Source organism: Nicotiana tabacum, unplaced genomic scaffold, assembly GCF_000715075.1.
Source record: "Nicotiana tabacum cultivar K326 unplaced genomic scaffold, ASM71507v2 Un00003, whole genome shotgun sequence".
Lineage (NCBI taxonomy): Eukaryota > Viridiplantae > Streptophyta > Magnoliopsida > Solanales > Solanaceae > Nicotiana > Nicotiana tabacum.
Genome location: NW_027438241.1, coordinates 429,219 through 446,803, shown reverse-complemented (window position 1 = coordinate 446,803; position 17,585 = coordinate 429,219). Strand labels below are relative to the sequence as shown.

The following is a 17,585-nucleotide window of genomic DNA, read 5'->3' as shown; positions in this document are numbered from 1 at the left end:
TTTTACTCTCAACCTCACCATGAAATGATAAAATAGCACGGCATCACCCTTTGTGCTATAACTCTCTTTCTCACCATATATTAATTAGTAAATGAAACAAATAACGACACAATATCACCCTTCGTGCTTTAACACTCTCACTTACCATGTAGCAATGAATATAAAAATAAACAAAAATAAACCTTACGTCAATAACGGTCCGAGACACCAATCCTCAATTTCAAAGATATACTCAACCATCACAATTTAATTCATAAATGCGTAAAGGATGATCAAATAAGAAATCAACTAACTAAGCATGGAAGTCATAAGTAAAGAAGGCAATAAATTAGAGGCAACAAGGCCCACTCGCATGCTTTAACCGAACAATAATGCATAAGTACTCGTCACCTCACATATACGTTGTACCCACACATTTTAACACGTAGAAAATATGCAAACAAATACTAATCCCTCAAGTCAAGATTAACCACGACACTTACCTTACTCCGCAGCCAACTCAGAGCTCTACCAGGGCCTTTCCTCTAGAATCCGCCTCCAAACCGCTTGTATCTAACCACAATCGACTCGATAGCGTCAAATAATGCTAAGGGAATCAATTCCAATACATAAATATAGAATTTTTACACTTTTCTCAAAAAGTCAAAAACAGTCAACCCCAGGGTCGCTTGGTCAAAATCCGAGGTTCGGACCAAAACTCATTTACCCATTCAACCCGAGCCCGATTATATAATTAGTTTTAAAATCTGACCCCAAATTGAGATCTAAATCCTGAATCTGCAAAAACCCAAATTCTTTCTAAATCCCTAGTTATATACCATGGAAGAACAAAGATTAAGGCTAGAAATAAATTGATGATTTTTGAAATGGAAGAAAATTAATTAAAGTGTACAACCCTATGAATTGGTGATGAGTTTTCCCTTTAAAATCGCCTCTAGGACGAGCTCTAATTGAAACTTTATGAAAAATGGGTGAAACCCCGTTTTTGAAACACTTAAATCACTAGGTATCAAGCCTTCTTCGCGTTTGCAAATGGCCTGACGCGATCGCGAAGCACAGCCGCCAGAATGGCCTTCACGTTTGCTAGTCGCGATGGTTCTCCCCCTGACCATCATATTCGCAACCCATGGAATGCGTTCGCATAGCACTCCAACCTAGCCCCCCCCCCCCCAGGCCCACAATATATCGCGTTCGCGGATGAATAGTTGTGTTTGCGAAGGATAGGCCTCCCTCCACTTCGCGTTCGTGACAAGGACCCCGCATTCGTGAAGAACAATTTCCTCCCCTGTCCCAAACTACCCTTCGCGATTGCGGGACATTCTTCGCGATCACGAAGAAGAAGACACTAGAAACCAATAGGAATCAAACCAACAATATTTCCTAAGTTCAAAATACTCATAGCCTATCTGAAACTCATCCGAGCCCTCGGGGATCCAATCTAAATATGCACATAAGTCTAAAAATATTATACGAACTCGCTCACTCGATCAAAACATTAAAATAACACCTAGAACTATGAATCGGACACCAAAACGAATAAAATTTTTAATAAATCTTAAGAACTTTCATTTTAACAACCGGACGTCCGAATCACATCAAATCAGCTCCGTTTTGCACCACATTTTACAGACAAGTCATAAATATAGTAATGAACCTATACCAAGCACCGGAATCAAAATCTGGACATGATAGCAACAAAGTCAAACATCGGTCCAATTTATAAATTAATTAAACCTTTAAACTTCAAATTTTTAATAAATTGCTATAAATCGAGCTAGGGACCTTTGAATTTGATTCCGAGCATACGCCCAAGTCCCAAATCATGATATGGATCCACAGGGATCGTCAAAACACATATCTGGATCTGTTTGCTCAAAATATTGGCCGAAGTCAACTTAAATAAATTTTAAGGCACAAATTCACATTTTAAATAATTTTTCACATAAAAGCTTTCCAAAAAAAGGCACAGACTACTCACGCAAATCAAGGAAGGCTAAAAGGAGCTATTTGAGGCTTCAAAATATATAATTAAGGGTTGAAACCCTAGATGACCTAGCGGGTCATCACAAGGTGGTTGGCGATGTTGCTGTGTATTGGTATCTTATGCTGGCTAGCGATAGAGGTAGTTATTAGTGGTGGTATGAGATGGTAGCAGGGGTGTATACATTTTGTGCTATGCGGTGTCACGGGACACCGCTTAGCCAAAAGTTTTTACTAGTTATGTATAAGAAAAATAAAAATATTATGGATAAATATAAAAAATGACACCGCTTACAACTACAATAAGTTATTTATTTGTTCATTTCTTTAAATTGTGACACTGCTAATGAAACATCTTGCGTACGCCATTGGATGGTAGTTATAATGGGGATGCAAGTAGTGAAGGTATTGGTAGTTGGTGTTTAGTGGCAGAGGTGATTGACAACAGTGGTTGATTGTGGAGATAATTAGTGGTTGAGGTCGGAAATCATAGTTATGCACTGAAAGTTAGTAATCAACCAAAGTGATAATTATATAGTGATAGTTGGCAATGAAAGGCGCTAGTGGTGGAAATTAGCATTGGTGTATATATATGTCTGTGATTTTGCTATGGTAGTAGATAGAGTGATAAAATTATTATACGAAAAGATTGTTAGGTTTAGAACTTTAATAATGATCAATAATCAAAAGCGCCTTGACTAATATCATCCCATTTTGTATGCAGATTCGCAAAAGTACCGATGAATGCAAGAAAGGAAAGAAAATCATACGAGCATATCAGAGGAAGTCAACGACTATGTTATTCAAACTCCATATCAAATGAATACAAGGTGGAAAAATAATCAATCAAATATGAAACAAGGAAGGAAAGACAATCAATCAAACAAGCTAAAGATTCTCATGCGGGCAAGGAATGAAATAGAGTCAATCAAGAAAAATCTGCAGAAGCTCTAACCAAGGTTAATTGGAGGAGCAAAAACATCAAAGTGAGATTGAATGTGGCCACACCTCTCAAACTAGATTCAAGAGTCTACCCTTGGGTCCTACTCTTATAAGAAAATGCCTCACAAGGTAAGACCTCCAATCAATGATATTTTGCAATCCAAGAAAAGTGAAATCAGAAGCCTTATCGAGCACTATTAAAGAAGAAGTAAAATGACAAGGAGTTAGAAAACAAAACAAGAGTTGTGTCAACAAAGGATAAACATTGTTGCTGAATATCGTTGGTGGTGAATGTATTAAAACCATTACTCTTGTAAAGACTTATTAAAAATCTAAGAGAACCCTTGTGACCCAAGGAAACTGGACGTAGGTACCACACTGGTACTCAACCAATATAAAATTGTTGTGCCTCATTTACTTTTCATTCTGCATAATTTATTTCTGCTGCAATTGATCCTATTGTTAAGTTTAGTCGACTAATTCCTTTATTAGTCAACTAAGTATTAAAATCGGTTATAATTCACCCATCCCCCTCTTGTACTTTCAATTGGTATCAGAGCGAGGACTCACATATATTGCCTAACAACAAGTGAGGAAAAGATCATGGCATCAAACACAGTCGTTGGAGCACTATTCCAAGAAGGAACTTCTCAGGTATGACCTTCTTAATTAAATGGTCAGCACTTCTCCCACTGAAAAGTACGTATGGAAACATACACTATGTGATATGATATTAAAGTGTGGCATGTGATCAACAAGGGAAATTTTCTTATTCCGCCAAAGAAGGACAAAGACAGTGAGATCATAGTATCATCTGATCCTCTCGACTTAGATGAGTACACTGAAGAACAAGCAGTTGTTATCCAAGTGAATGCCAAGGCAAAATATCTCTTGTATAATGCCATAAGCGGAGAAGAGTATGAAAAGATATCAAGCTTTGAAATTGCAAAAGAAATGTGGTACATGTTAGAAGTCACATATGAAGGAACAAACAAAGTGAAAGAAATAAGGATCAATCTCCTAGTTCCTGACTATGAATTGTTTCAAATGAAAGATGGAGAATCAGTGGAAGAAATGTTCTCCCAGTTTATCAAAATCCTTGGAGACTTAAAATCCTTTCATAGATCAATCAGAAGTGGATAACAAATCAGGAAAATTCTAACAAGTCTTCTCACTATTTGGCAACCCAAAGTCATTTCTCTAGAATGTCAGAATCTTGACAAGATGTCTTATGATGAACTCAGAGATGATCTAATTATATTTGAAAAAATACATCTAGACAGGCAAGTTAAGCAAGAAAAAAAGAAGACAGTTGCATTTAAAGCCATCGTAGCTGAAGTAGAAAATGAGGATGAAGAAGAAGAATAAGAAGGAGGAGGAGGAGGAGGAGGAGGAGGAGGAGGATGGGGAGGAGGAGAACAAGATGAGAATATAACCATGCTCTCTAAATTTATAACATGCATGATGAGGAAAAATAGAAACAGTAGAAGTGGTAAACCAAATTTCAGAAAGGGGAAGATGAATAATGAGAATGACAAAAATGATGGAAGATGTTATGAATGTGGAAAACATGGACACATTCAACCTGAATACCCTAAGCTGAAAAAGTAACTAAGCAGAAAATTTCAGAAGAAGAAAGCTTTTGGAGCATGGAGTGATGAAGAAGAATCTAATCATGAGGAAATTGCCAGCATGTGCTTTATGGCCATCAAAGAAGAAAGTTATGAAGATTCAAGCAAGCTTGGTGTCATGGTAGACGAAGGAACAAGTAAGGTACGTCTTCTTACATGCCCTAAATTAAATGAACTTCAATAGTTTATTGATATTGCTCTTGCAGACATTGAGAAAGTTCTAAATGAACTTTGAAAGATCCAAAGAGAAAAGAAAGACTGGGCACTAAAATTAGAACTATGTGAAATTGAAAGAGACATACTTCAAGATGAAGTTAATGAACTTCAACTTAAATTGAATGCATTGCAAAAATTAACCAGTCATAGTTCCATCATATCAAATCAGTCACCTCATCGTAATTTCACATCTAGAACAAAATATCGCTCTGCATGCACTCATTGTGACAAAAATGGTCACAACTCTAACCATTCCAAGTTTAGAAATAATAAAGAAAAGGTCTCTAAATGTTCCAATAACCCCTCTTGCTTTTATTGTGGAAAACCTGGTCTTACATCTAACCATTGCAGGTTTAAGAACAACAAGAGATAGGTCTAGTCAAGATAATACTCAGAGTACTAACCATCCAGGACCCAAGATGGCTTGGGTACCTAGAATTAAGTAACTTGTATTTGCAGGAACACCTCAAAAAGAATCGAAAAGAGAAATGGTATCTTGATAGCGCGTGTTACATACACATGACAGGTGACAAACAATTATTCAAAATTGTAACTAAGCTAGATGGTGGATCAGCCACTTTTGGAGACAAATCAAAAGGAAACGTAATTGAAGCAGAGTTGGAAGAGTCCCTCACAGCTCATCATGTGATATAGACGAAGTATACCTGATAGATGAACTTGGTTACAATCTACTCCGTATCATTCAACTATGTGACAATAACTATGAGGTACATTTTGAAAAGCATGGTTGGTTTATTGAAGACAAATCAGGTAAAATCATTCTATCTGGAAATAGAGATAGGAATGCATACTCTCTCAGTAATATATATAGTTTAGGAAATCAGATTTTTCTAGCTTCTATGATTTATGATCCTTGGGTTTGGCATAGAAAACTTTGTCATGCTAGCATGCATACTATTCAAATACTTTCCAAACGTGATCTTGTCATTGGTCTTCCAAAACTAGATTTTTTCAAAAGATCAAATTTTTTATGCTTGTCAGTTAGGAAAACAAACCAGATCATCTTTTAAAGTTAAATACATAGTCTCTACTATAAAACCTCTTCAATTTCTGCATTTGGACCTTTTTGGTCCAACTAGAACTGCTAGTTTAGGTGGTAGAAAATATACTTTTGTTATAGTAGATGATATTTCTTGATTTACCTGGGTTATCTTTCTGAGTCATAAAGATGAAGCACTGAGAAATTTTGAAGTCTTCTGCAAGAAGGTACATCGAAAAAAAAAGAAACTACATATCTACCATAAGAAGTGATCATGGAGGAGAATTTAAAAGCAAATCATTTGAAAATTTCTGCAATGATCAAGGGATTTCTCACAATATCTCGTCTCCCAGATCACCTCAGCAAAATGAGTGATAGAACATAAAAATAGAACCTTACAAAATATGGCAAGAACTATGATTGTGGAAAACTCCCTCCCACACCACTTCTCGGCAGAAGCTGTAAGCACTGCATATCACATCATTAACGGATGCCTGATTCGACCTATTCTCAAAAAGACTCCATATGAACTGTGGAAAGGTACAAGAACCAACATCGGTTATTTCCATCCTTTTGGCTGCAAATGTTTTATCCACAGTAAAGTTTGATCCAAAAAGTGATGAAGGTATTTATCTGGGATACTCTCCCTCAAGTAGAGCATATAGAGTTTTTAATAAATGCACTTTATCTATTGAAGAATCTTTACATATTGTATCTGTGGACACTAACCCTCACTTAAGGAATGAAAAATTTTCTGAAGATGAGGAAATCTCCATAGTTCTAAAGTTTTTCAATACAGGTGAGAACACTCGTGATGAGGTGACTGATCAGCAGGTTTAGTCGACTGACAGTCTCATAGAAAACTAGCAGCCTCCTACAGCTGAACAATCGAGTCCCATCGAAAAGGAGCCAGCATCACTGGTTCCAAATGAATAGAAAAATGAGCTTGGATATTCATATAAGTACATAATTGGAAATCCTCGGGAAGGCATGAAAACAAGAAGATCGCTAAAGCAGACATCAAATATTTCCCTCATATCTCAGTTCGAACCAAAAAGGGTAGATGAGGCCCTTGGGGATGAAAGCTAGACAACTACAATGCAGGAGGAGCTTGACCAATTTGAGAAGAACAAAGTATGGGAACTCATTCCTAAACCTCAAAATGCATCCATTGTTGGAACAAGATGGGTTTACAGAAATAAGTTGAACGAGTCTGGACAAATGGTACGAAATAAAGCTAAACTGGTTGCTCAGGGTTATTCACAACAAGAAGGAATTGACTACGAGGAAACCTTCGCTCCTGTTTTTAGTTTAGAATCTATTCGTATTTTATTAGCTTATGATGCTCACAAATGTTTTAGAGTATTCCAGTTGGAAGTAAAAAGTGTGTTCTTAAACGATTTCATTTCTGAGGAAATGTTCGTTAAACAACCCCCATGATTTGTAGATGAACCCTTTTCAAATCATAACTACAAGTAATCCAAAGCCTTGTATATGCTAAAGCAAGCTCCTAGAGCTTGGTATGAAAGGCTAAGTTCATTCCTCGTCAAGCATGGATTTGATAGAGGTAATACTGATACTACTCTCTTTATCAAACGATCGGCTGAAGGTAACTTAATTGTGCAAATCTATATGGATGATATTATTTTTAGAAGTACTAACCTAGTGTTATGCCAGGATTTTTCAAATATCATGAAAGGGGAATTTGAAATGAGTATGATGGATACAAATCAAGCAATAACATAAAGGAACTTTCATTAGTCAGACAAAATATACAAAAGAGCTTATCAAGAAGTTTGGAATGTCTAATGTCAAGGCCATAGGGACTCCTATGAGTCCATTAACCACCCTGGATAAAGATAATGATGGTAAGAGTGTTGATGTTGGGCATATTTTTATATGCTATAATGTTACTTTACTCATTTTAACCGCTTTTTGGTGCTATTTGATCTTTAAAATGCCCAACATGGGTTAATTATTGGTTTTATGACTATTTGAGTTATGTGTGGTGACATAGGGTGTTTGGAGTGCAAACATATGAAGAAAAGGTGATCTAGCTATAGGAGAAGTCCAACCTAGGAAAAATCGTATTTTGTAAACCCTTAGTAGTGAAGTCGGGCCAAGGTATCCGCCTTAGCATATTCACTTGGGCACAACAAAGATGAAGGAGCAAAGGGTGGATGTGAAACATCCACCCTAGCATGCGAAGCTGAAGAATTTGAAGCTGAGTCGGATTAGGAGAAGGAAAACTTTGGCCCACGACTTTTGTATACAATATATAAGACATAAACGCCTCTTTTAGGTCATCTAACACACAAGGAAGAGGAGAAAAGCCATCACAAAGTTTGGAAACCACAAAATTCGTCTTGAGTTCTTACTTTTTCCTTCTTTTATTGATTTTAATATATTTTTAGGAATACTTGATATTGCTACCATGGGCATGCATGGCTAAACTCGTTTGTTCTGGGGTCATGCATGCTACATGAACGTTGATGTTTGAAGTTTAAATTGACGAGTTTGAGTTTATCATATTGGCTTGTTTATTTAATTCTATTATTAATTATTTTGCTGAGTAGCTAACAGTGAAGTACTATCTACGAATCTAGAGTTGAACTTGAAAGTGAGAATTCTAGATTGCATATTGAATTAAATAGAGAAATTTCTTGAACCCGGGCATCGGGGAACGAATTCGCAATTATGATAGAAATATACCTAATGGCCTTTCTTGGTTGAAATACAGGAAGTGTAAATGCATTCTCGCTAGTCTTAATTCCATAGAGATATAGGCATTAAGTTAGCTTGAATAGGCCAGTAAGAACTCGACAGATTCTTATGAGTAATATAAACCTTGTCAATCAACAATCCAGATAAATCAATTAGTCAATTTAACATTGTTAGCTAGCCTATGACCCTGGAATACTCTCTCCTACTGATTTTTATCCGAAATTTCTTAAGTGTTGTGGTTTAATTCTAGTTATTTTATTGCTTGATACTTTCTTAGATAGTAAATTATTTACTTACATATTTTGTGAGAAATCTCTTGAATCGATAAGTTATTTGAGTTTGAATCAGTCAAAAGTTAATCATAAGTCTTTGTAGGAACGATACTCTACTCATTACTCTATTATTTGACGACCACGTATACTTGCGTGAGTGTATTTGGTCGCAACAAGTTTTTGGCGCCATTGCCAAGGACTTAGAAATTAGCTACTTGACTAAGTTAAGCTTTTATTAGTTATTTGTTCAAGTTTTAATTTTCAGTTTGCCTTGTTTATGTTAACGAAGGCTCTTCTCTTGAATGCGGAGGAGTAGAAGCGCAAACAATCTCCTTCTTATTGATGCTGAAATTGAACGAACACTTCACAGAGTGAGGAGGGAAGCCGAAGCTAGAACTAGAATATAAAGAGAGTTGGACATCGTATTTCAACCACAGCTAATAGAGATGGCAGGTAATGAAGAGTGTCCGATGATAGAAGCTGCAAGGCCCAATCTTGCTAATATGACTCAGGCTATTGTGAAGCCTGATATCACAATCACTTTGAACTTAAACAATACATAGTATAGCTGATTCAGTCCACAAGGCAATATATGGGTCTATCTCATGAATACCCGCAGAGGCACATTCAGAACTTCCTGGAAATTATGGACACTTACAATTATCCGAACGTTTCTAAGGACTACGTCAGGCTGACACTGTTTTCCTTTTCACTGTTGGGGTAAGCTAAGAAATAGTTGCAAAAGGAGCCTGCGAACTCAATCCACACTGGGGATGATCTAGCAAGGAAATTATTAATCAATTGTTTCATTACTAAGAAGACAAAGTCGCTGAAAAGCCAAATACTTGGGTTCCAACAACGGGATATCGAGACTATTTGTCAAGCTTGGGAATGATATAAGAAGCTACTAGAGACTGCCTGCATCATTTCCAGACTGATGAAGTATTGGGCCATACTTTCGTTGATGGGCTAGACGAGACATCAAAGATGAATCATGATTCAGCTTGTGGGGGTAGTTGCATGGCGAGTCCGTATAGTGAAATCCAGCTCCTGCTAAACAATTTCACTGCTAATGATCATAATTGGCAAGGAGATGGGGAATCACGAAGAGAAATTAAACAGAATGCAGCTGGTGTAATTGAGCTTGATGACTTCTCAGTCATGAGAGAAAATATAGCAAAATTGGCAAATCATATGAATAGGGTGACAATGCACCAAACACAATAGATGCAACATGTACAACAGATGTCTTCTTCCTGCGAATTATGTGGTGACAGTCACACGAGTGACATGTGCCCTATGAATCCTGAATCCAATGAACCAACATGCACAATATGGGAACATTTACAATCCAAATTGGAAGTATTATTCTAACTTCTCTTGGGGTGGAAATCAGCTGACTCGGAATCATTATAGGCCTTAAGAAAATTTTAATCAACCTCAGAAGCCATACCAGCAAACAGAAGAGATTACTAATGATTTGTTGAAGAAGTTGTTGCCTGACAATCAACAACTCAGGATCGATTTTAGAAATCTTGAGAGACAAATGGGGAAGCTAGCATCAAATCAGAATACTAGGCATGCAGGTGCTCTTCCCAGTGATATAGAGAATAACCCTCAAGTTAATGCAGTTACACTTAGAAATGGGAGGGAATCAAAAAAAAGTGCCAAAGAAGAGAAATGATAAGCCTACACCTGGGGGGGGGGGGGTTGATTCCTAAGGCAACATATGAGTCAAAGAAAGATGATGCAAGTTCAGAGCCAGTGGAGGCTGCAAGGACACCACCACCTTTCCCCCAGAGATTGCAGAAAAAGAATGATGATCGTATGTTCAAAATATTTCTCTCTAAGTTAATCCAGGTTCAATTGAATATTCTATTTGTAGATGCACTTCGCAAAATTCCAAAATATGCTAAGTACATAAAAGATATAGTGGCTCACAAGAGGAGAATGACCGAATTCGAGATAGTCGCACTTACTAAGGAGTGCATTTCAAGGCTTCAAAACAAGCTTCCTCAAAAGCTTAAGGATACTAGCAGCTTCACCATCCCTGTGCGGATTGATAATATAGATATGGGTCGTGCTCTTTGTGATTTGGGGGCGAGCATAAATCTGATGCCCTTGTCCTTATTCAAACAATTGGGTCTGGGAGCTCTAAGACCAACCATTGTGATGTTGCAAAGAGCTGATAGATCTATAGCCTACCTTGAAAGAGTGATTGAAGATGCGTTGCTGCAAATTAGGAAATGCATATTCCCAGCGGACTTCATTATCCTAGATTATGAGGTTGATGAACAAGTTCCACCTATATTGGGACGACCTCTCTTGGACACATTTGATGTAATTATTAAAGTGAGAGGAAATATTTATGAGGGTGGACAACGAGGAAGCAGTCTTTAATGTCTACAAGGAAATCCAACTTCCCCGCCATTTTGAGGAGCTCTCTATGATATCTGTTGTGGAGGTGGATGAGCGACTTATTGACACGAGTGTATATCTAGATGATTCTCTAGAGAAAGCACTCATGTTGTTCGGTAGCTTGGAGATTGATGATGAGGTTGAGGATATGATGCATATCATACATGCATCATGTGCTTACATGCAGGGATTAAACCCCCTTGAGCCCCTAAAAAGACCAAGTGGGCCTCTTCCAAAACCGTCCATTGAAGAAGCTCTAAAATTGGAACTTAAACCTTTTCCCCCTCACCTTCAACATGCTTATTTGGGTGGTTCTGACAGTTTACCTGTTATTGTTTTCTCTGACTTATTTAAATTGCTGGAAGAGAAGTTGTTAAGAGTGTGAGCACAAGCGAGCCATTGGGTGGACGATGTCTGACATTAGAGGCATTAGTCCAGCTTTCTACATGCATAAAATCCTCGTGGAGGACGGACACAAGCCATGTGTAGAGCAATAACGCCGCCTAAATCCAATCATGAAACAGGTGGTAAGAAAAGAAGTGATTAAGTGGCTTGATGCAAGTATTGTATTTCTAATCACTGATAGCAAGTGGGTAAGCCTTGTCCAATGTGTGCCTAAGAAAGGGGGAATTACTATGGTGGTTAACGAAAATAATGGTTTGCTTCCCACAAGAACTGTCACTGTATGGAGAATTTGTATAGATTATAGAAAATTGAACAATACCACCCGAAAGGATCACTTTCCCCTCCCCTTTATTGATCAAATGCTTGATAGATTAGCTAGAAATGAATACTATTGTTTCCTAGCTGGCTATTCAGGGTATAATCAGATTTCTATAGCCCTAGAGGAACAAGAGAAGACCACATTTACTTGTCTCTATGGCACATATGCATTCAAGAGAATTCCATTTGGTCTCTGTAATGCACATGCGACCTTTCAAAGGTGTATGATACCTATTTTTACTGACATGGTTGAAAGATTTGTAGAAGTGTTCATGGATGATTTTTCTGTGTTTGGGTGTTCTTTTGATAATTATTTAATGAACCTAGATAAAGTGCTTGCGAGGTGTGAAAAGAAAAACTTGGTGCTAAACTGGGAAAGTGCCATTTTATGGTACATGAAGGTATAGTCTTGGGGCACAAGGTGTCCAAAGTTGGTTTGCAGGTGGACAAAGCAAAGGTGGAGACAATTGAAAAATTGCCCCCACTAACATCCGTCAAAGGCATTCACAATTTCTTGGGCCATGCAGGTTTTTATTGTCATTTCATTAAAGATTTTTCAAACATTTCTTCTCCTTTGTGCAGGCTTCTTGAGAAAGATATCCCCTTCAAGTTTGATGATGCCTGTCTGAAAGCATTTGAGGAGCTGAAGGGAAGATTAGTGACTGCACCTATTATTATTGCCCCGGATTTGGCTCAGCCATTTGGGTTGATGTGCGATGCGAGTGACTTCGCAATCAGAGCTATTTTGGGGCAGAGAAGGGATAAAAATTTTCACTCCATTTACTAGACGAGCAAAACTCTGAATCCAGCCCAGATGAACTACACTGCTACTGAAAAAGAGTTTCTTGCAGTGGTGTGGGCGTGTGACAAGTTCAGATCTTATCTAGTGGGAACAAAAGTCATTGTCTACACCGATAATTCAGCTATCAGGTATTTGTTTGAAAATAAAGACGCCAAGCTAAGGCTGATTCATTGAGTTCTCCTTTTGCAAGAATTTGACTTGGATATCCGAGATCGAAAAAAATAAAGAATCAAGTGGCTGATCACGTGTCCAAATTAGAAAATCGGAATTATGTGGTTGAGGGAAGTTCGATCAAAGAAACATTTCCAGATGAGCAATTATTAGCAATCACCTCGAGTGAAGCCCCGTGGTATGCAAACTATGTGAATTTTATTGCAAGTGGGGTGATGGCACCTGAATTATCACCTGATAATAGAAGAAGATTTCTACATGATGTGAGGCTCTACTTGTGGGATGAGCCATTCCTATAAAAGCAGTGCACAAATCATTTGGTATGAAGGTGTGTCCCTGAGGAGGAGATGAATACAATACTGCATGAAGGTCATGTTTCTCCATATGGAAGTCATCACGGTGGGGATAGAACCTCCCCAAAAGTGCTGCAATCGGGTTTCTATTGGCCAAAATAGGATGCAAACGCCTTTGTTAAAAAGTGTGACATGTTCCACAGAATCGAAACAATCATGAAGAAGCACGAGATGCCTTTGCAAAATATTCTAGCAGTAGAGCTCTTTAATGTTTGGGGGATTGATTTCATGGGACCGTTCCCATACTCAAATGGTCACAGGTACATCTTGGTGGCAGTCGACTATGTGTGTAAATGGGTAGATGTCATTTCTCTTCCTACTAATGATGCAAAGGTAGTAGTAAACTTTGTAAAGAAGCACATCTTCACATACTTTGGGACTCCAAGGGTGTTGATAAGTGACAGAGGAACTCACTTATGTAAAACAATTGTTGAATAATATGCTAACAAAGTATAGAGTTAAGCACAAGGTTGCCTCCGCCTATCACCCCCAAATGAGTGATCAAGTGGAAGTGTCAAACAGAGAGGTGAAGCAGATTCTAGAGAAAACAGTAAGTGGAAATAGGAAGGACTGGGCCGGAAAGCTGGACAACGCACTATGGGCATATTGAACTGCATACAAGACCCCCATAGGTACTTCTCCCTACGGGTTGGTTTATGGGAAGGCGTGCCACTTGCCCATTGAGCTTGAACATAAAGCCTATTGGGTGATTAAAAAGTTAAATATAGATATGGACTTAGCCGGCGAGAAGAGGTTGCTACAACTCAACAGGCTTGATGAGTTTCGATTGCACGCATATGAAAATGCCAAATTGTATAATGAAAAGACCAAGAGGTGGCATGACAATTACATCCAACTTCACGAGTTGAGCCAGGTCAAGAAGTTCTCTTATTTAATTTGAGGTTCAGGCTTTTCCCCGAAAAGCTTAAGTCTCGATGAGAAGGTCCTTTCGTGGTGGTAAGTGTGAGGCCTCATGGAGATATGGAATTGCGTGATACGAGCTCAAGTGCTACCTTCTTGGTAAATGGGCAGAGAGTAAAACATCATTGGGGTGGTGACATTGCATGTCACAAGACCTTGGAGGACTTGTGCGATGCTTGAAAACGTGTTGAGTCGTGCCGCAACGTTAAATCAGGCTCTTCTTGGGAGGCAACCCAAGCATTTTCTTTTGTTTCTTCCTCTTAGCTTACAAAATTTTCTCGTTCATTTTGTATTTTTGATTTTTTAGGAGTTCCTTAATTTTTTATTTTTAGGAGTAAATTATTGTATGTATTTTAAAAAAAAACAAAAAAAAACCCAGGTATGGGAAAGCACGGTAGATGCATCGCATCCCCCTTGGCGTGAAAAATTGACAGGCCAACTGCTCAAGGCAGTGAAGTCTGCCCATAGCACCCACATCGGCGTCCATAAAATTTCAAAGAAATCATTTGGGACGCGTCGCGTCTAAGCTAGCAAGCAACATGTAAATGTTATATTTGTATTACACTTCACAAGTCCTAAAAGCCCAATTCCCCTCCTACATGTTTCCTCTCAACCCCAAACACACCTCCTCGCATTGTTGCTGCTCGAATTGATCAGACGCGCAGGTAAGTCATTCATCTTTCTCTTATTCTCTCTCCAAATTCTCCTCTCTTCTCTCTCTCACTAGTAGCAGCAAAATCCCCACCCCAAAATCTCCTAGGTTAGGTCTTACTAATTTCAATACTACACATGTGACTAAGAGGGGAACTGAAAAAGTCTGAGGCATGTGGGTGTCATTTCTGTTGGTTGTGATGTTTGCAAGATAATATACTAGAATTCCCTTCATCTTGTTCATTTTGGGAGGGTATTCGAATGCCCAACTAATAGAAAACACTAGGCAAAATTGTTGCATACCACATGTTTGACTAAATGCCTGTGAGGTAAATTTAGGCGATGACGAAGTCTGAGTAACCGAGCGACACTAGTATATGCTAATGTATAAGTGTGGTGTTGTTTGAGTAATTGTGTACAGCCGTCTTAGAGTGTAGAAGCTACGGGTGATAGCCACTCTTCCACCTTTTGTTTTGAAGCATCTAATAGTTGTTAGGCTTCCGAGCGACCAAGTTTCAGGCTGAATTAAATGCGAGTAAAGTGCTCAACTGCTTGTAATGTAATGTACATGGCTCCTGCAGTTGGATTATGTGTACTCTATGTATATTGGTATATGTTGAGACTAAGTGTGGGGTGGAGAGTCATATAGCTGAGTAAGTTGATGCGGTTCGTGCGAGCCCCACTCGAATCAATCGTTTGTTGTGCATAATGATGTTTATAAGTGCACTGCTCACTTGTGTATTTGAAAGAAGTACTGAATGGCATAATCGTGTGGACGATTGGAAGTGTCCATTCTTGCATAGTTGTTTCATATTTGAAACTTCAATGTTCTGCCAACTAATTATTGAAATCTTTGTTTTGTAGGTACATAGGTTCACAATGGCAACAACGAGCAAAATGTCCAAACAACAAGAAAGAGATAATGACAAGCAACAACCTAAAAAGCCTACTGGAAAGGCAATTGGTGCTCCAAATTCACAGAACAAAAGAAAGCGGATTGAGAGAGCAAAGGCTCTTCCGACTAGGCAGTTAATTGATGAATCGGAGAAATAAAAAGAGGAACCATTAGTGGGGAGGATTGTGAAGAGGGGTACCACAAAGACATCAGAAAATCCGCCAAGCAAAGGGATAGAGTTCAGAGAACCTGTTCCGCACCAGACCAAATCCACCAAGCAGAGTGACCCGAACGATAAAGGGAAGCAGAAGGCCACCTCAGAATCTGAGTCCGAGTCTGATTCAGACTATGAGTTTACACGCGTCAATATGAGTGATGAAGATGAGGTTGAACCCATTGAATGAGCTACTTGAGAGAAGAATTTTGTCAGTGAAAAGGCATTCCGAGTTTATGAGAAGATTCTGGATTCAAAGAAACATATTCTAGAAAATCCAATAAACATTGGAGCACTGAAGAAAAATTATCCAGATTTCATGAAATCAATTTAAGAGGTGCAACAATGGGGAACTATCATGAAGGGTCACGAAAAGTCCAACCTTACTATTTTTAGAGAAATTTACGCCAATTGGCATCACTCACAGGGCAACATTGTGAGAGTACAAGGAGTGGATGTCAATGTCTCAGCTGAAGCTCTGAACGAGTTCTTAGGGGTGCCACACACACCAACAGACATGTATGCCACTATATGCAAAGTGCCTGATTACTCACATATTCAGTCTGTCCAATGCCCTACCAGGAAAGACGCAAATTGGAAGCATGGGAGTATAGAGTACCTTTCTCTGGCCAAAGAATTCATGAGCGCATTAACAGGTGTGGTTCTGAATTTCATATGCAACCGCCTGATGCCGTGCCAACACAAAACTAATGTCCCTCGATACCAAGCACTAGTGTTGTATGCTTTATTGAAAGGGATCCTGCTCAACTTGGGAGCCATCATGCACGACCAGATGCAACACACTATGATGAACTATAAGTGGAGGTTGTTCTTTGCGAATACCTTGTCGGCTTACTTGATGGAGATGGGAGTGCTATGGGACAATGAGAATGATGACATCGAGGCTAAAGCTCTAGGACCATATGATGTTACTCATGAACTAAAGCCGAACAGGGTAAGGGCTTCTAAGTTCACAATTCAATAGTTTTTTGAGCAATTCAAGTTGATATGCAAGAGAAGATGGCTGAGTTGATCTTGACTCATACTGAGTTGAGTGGCACTAGAGGTGAGTTGATTCAGACTCATGAGGATCTAAGTCGAGTCCAGGCTGAGCAGGCTAGGATGATGAGGGAGGTATCACTACTACTTTGTGCTTTGGTTCAACGTACAGATATATATATCTCACAACTGCTTGCATCATCCACTGCTGGATCATCCCCCTCTACTCCTCCTATAGTCCCTGAGTCTCCAACTTCCATGCCTACTGAGACCACCGTGCCGCATGATACAGACTCAACTCCACTTGGGGATGATAGGACTGTGACCGAGCCCCCTATTTTTGAGGATACAATAGCACTCATTCAGTTATTGCCACTACTTCCACCCTAACTTTCCAGACCATTGCTGATGATGCCCTTCCGTAGACCACGGAGGAGCCCTCCACCTTGACTTGAGGGAGTTTCTTGTCACTCTACTCTACTTTATTTGTGTGCATTGGAGACAACAGACGGTTCTATGTGTGGGGTGGGAGTTATTCATTTTGTGTGGATGAATGTACTTAACTATTACAATGTTTGTTGGTTTTGATACCATTGGGGCTGTAGTATTCACTGAATTGATGGCCTGTAATAGTTAGTAAATTCATCTATAAGTAGTAACTCTCAGTCTCTCA

The 17,585-nt window shown here is 38.8% G+C and overlaps 1 protein-coding gene across 1 annotated transcript; it reads left to right on the top strand.

Moving 5' to 3' along the window:
* Positions 1 to 10,445: 10,445 nt before the first annotated feature.
* On the top strand, positions 10,446 to 11,165 carry LOC142178852 (uncharacterized). The gene has a single exon (XM_075248615.1). It carries the CDS (start codon positions 10,446 to 10,448, stop codon positions 11,163 to 11,165), a length of 720 nt encoding a protein of 239 aa, XP_075104716.1.
* Positions 11,166 to 17,585: the final 6,420 nt, after the last annotated feature.

Excerpts from the sequence above, each read along its gene's own strand:
- LOC142178852 (XM_075248615.1), top strand. The coding sequence starts at position 10,446 with ATGATAAGCCTACACCTGGGGGGGGGGGGGTTGATTCCTAAGGCAACA.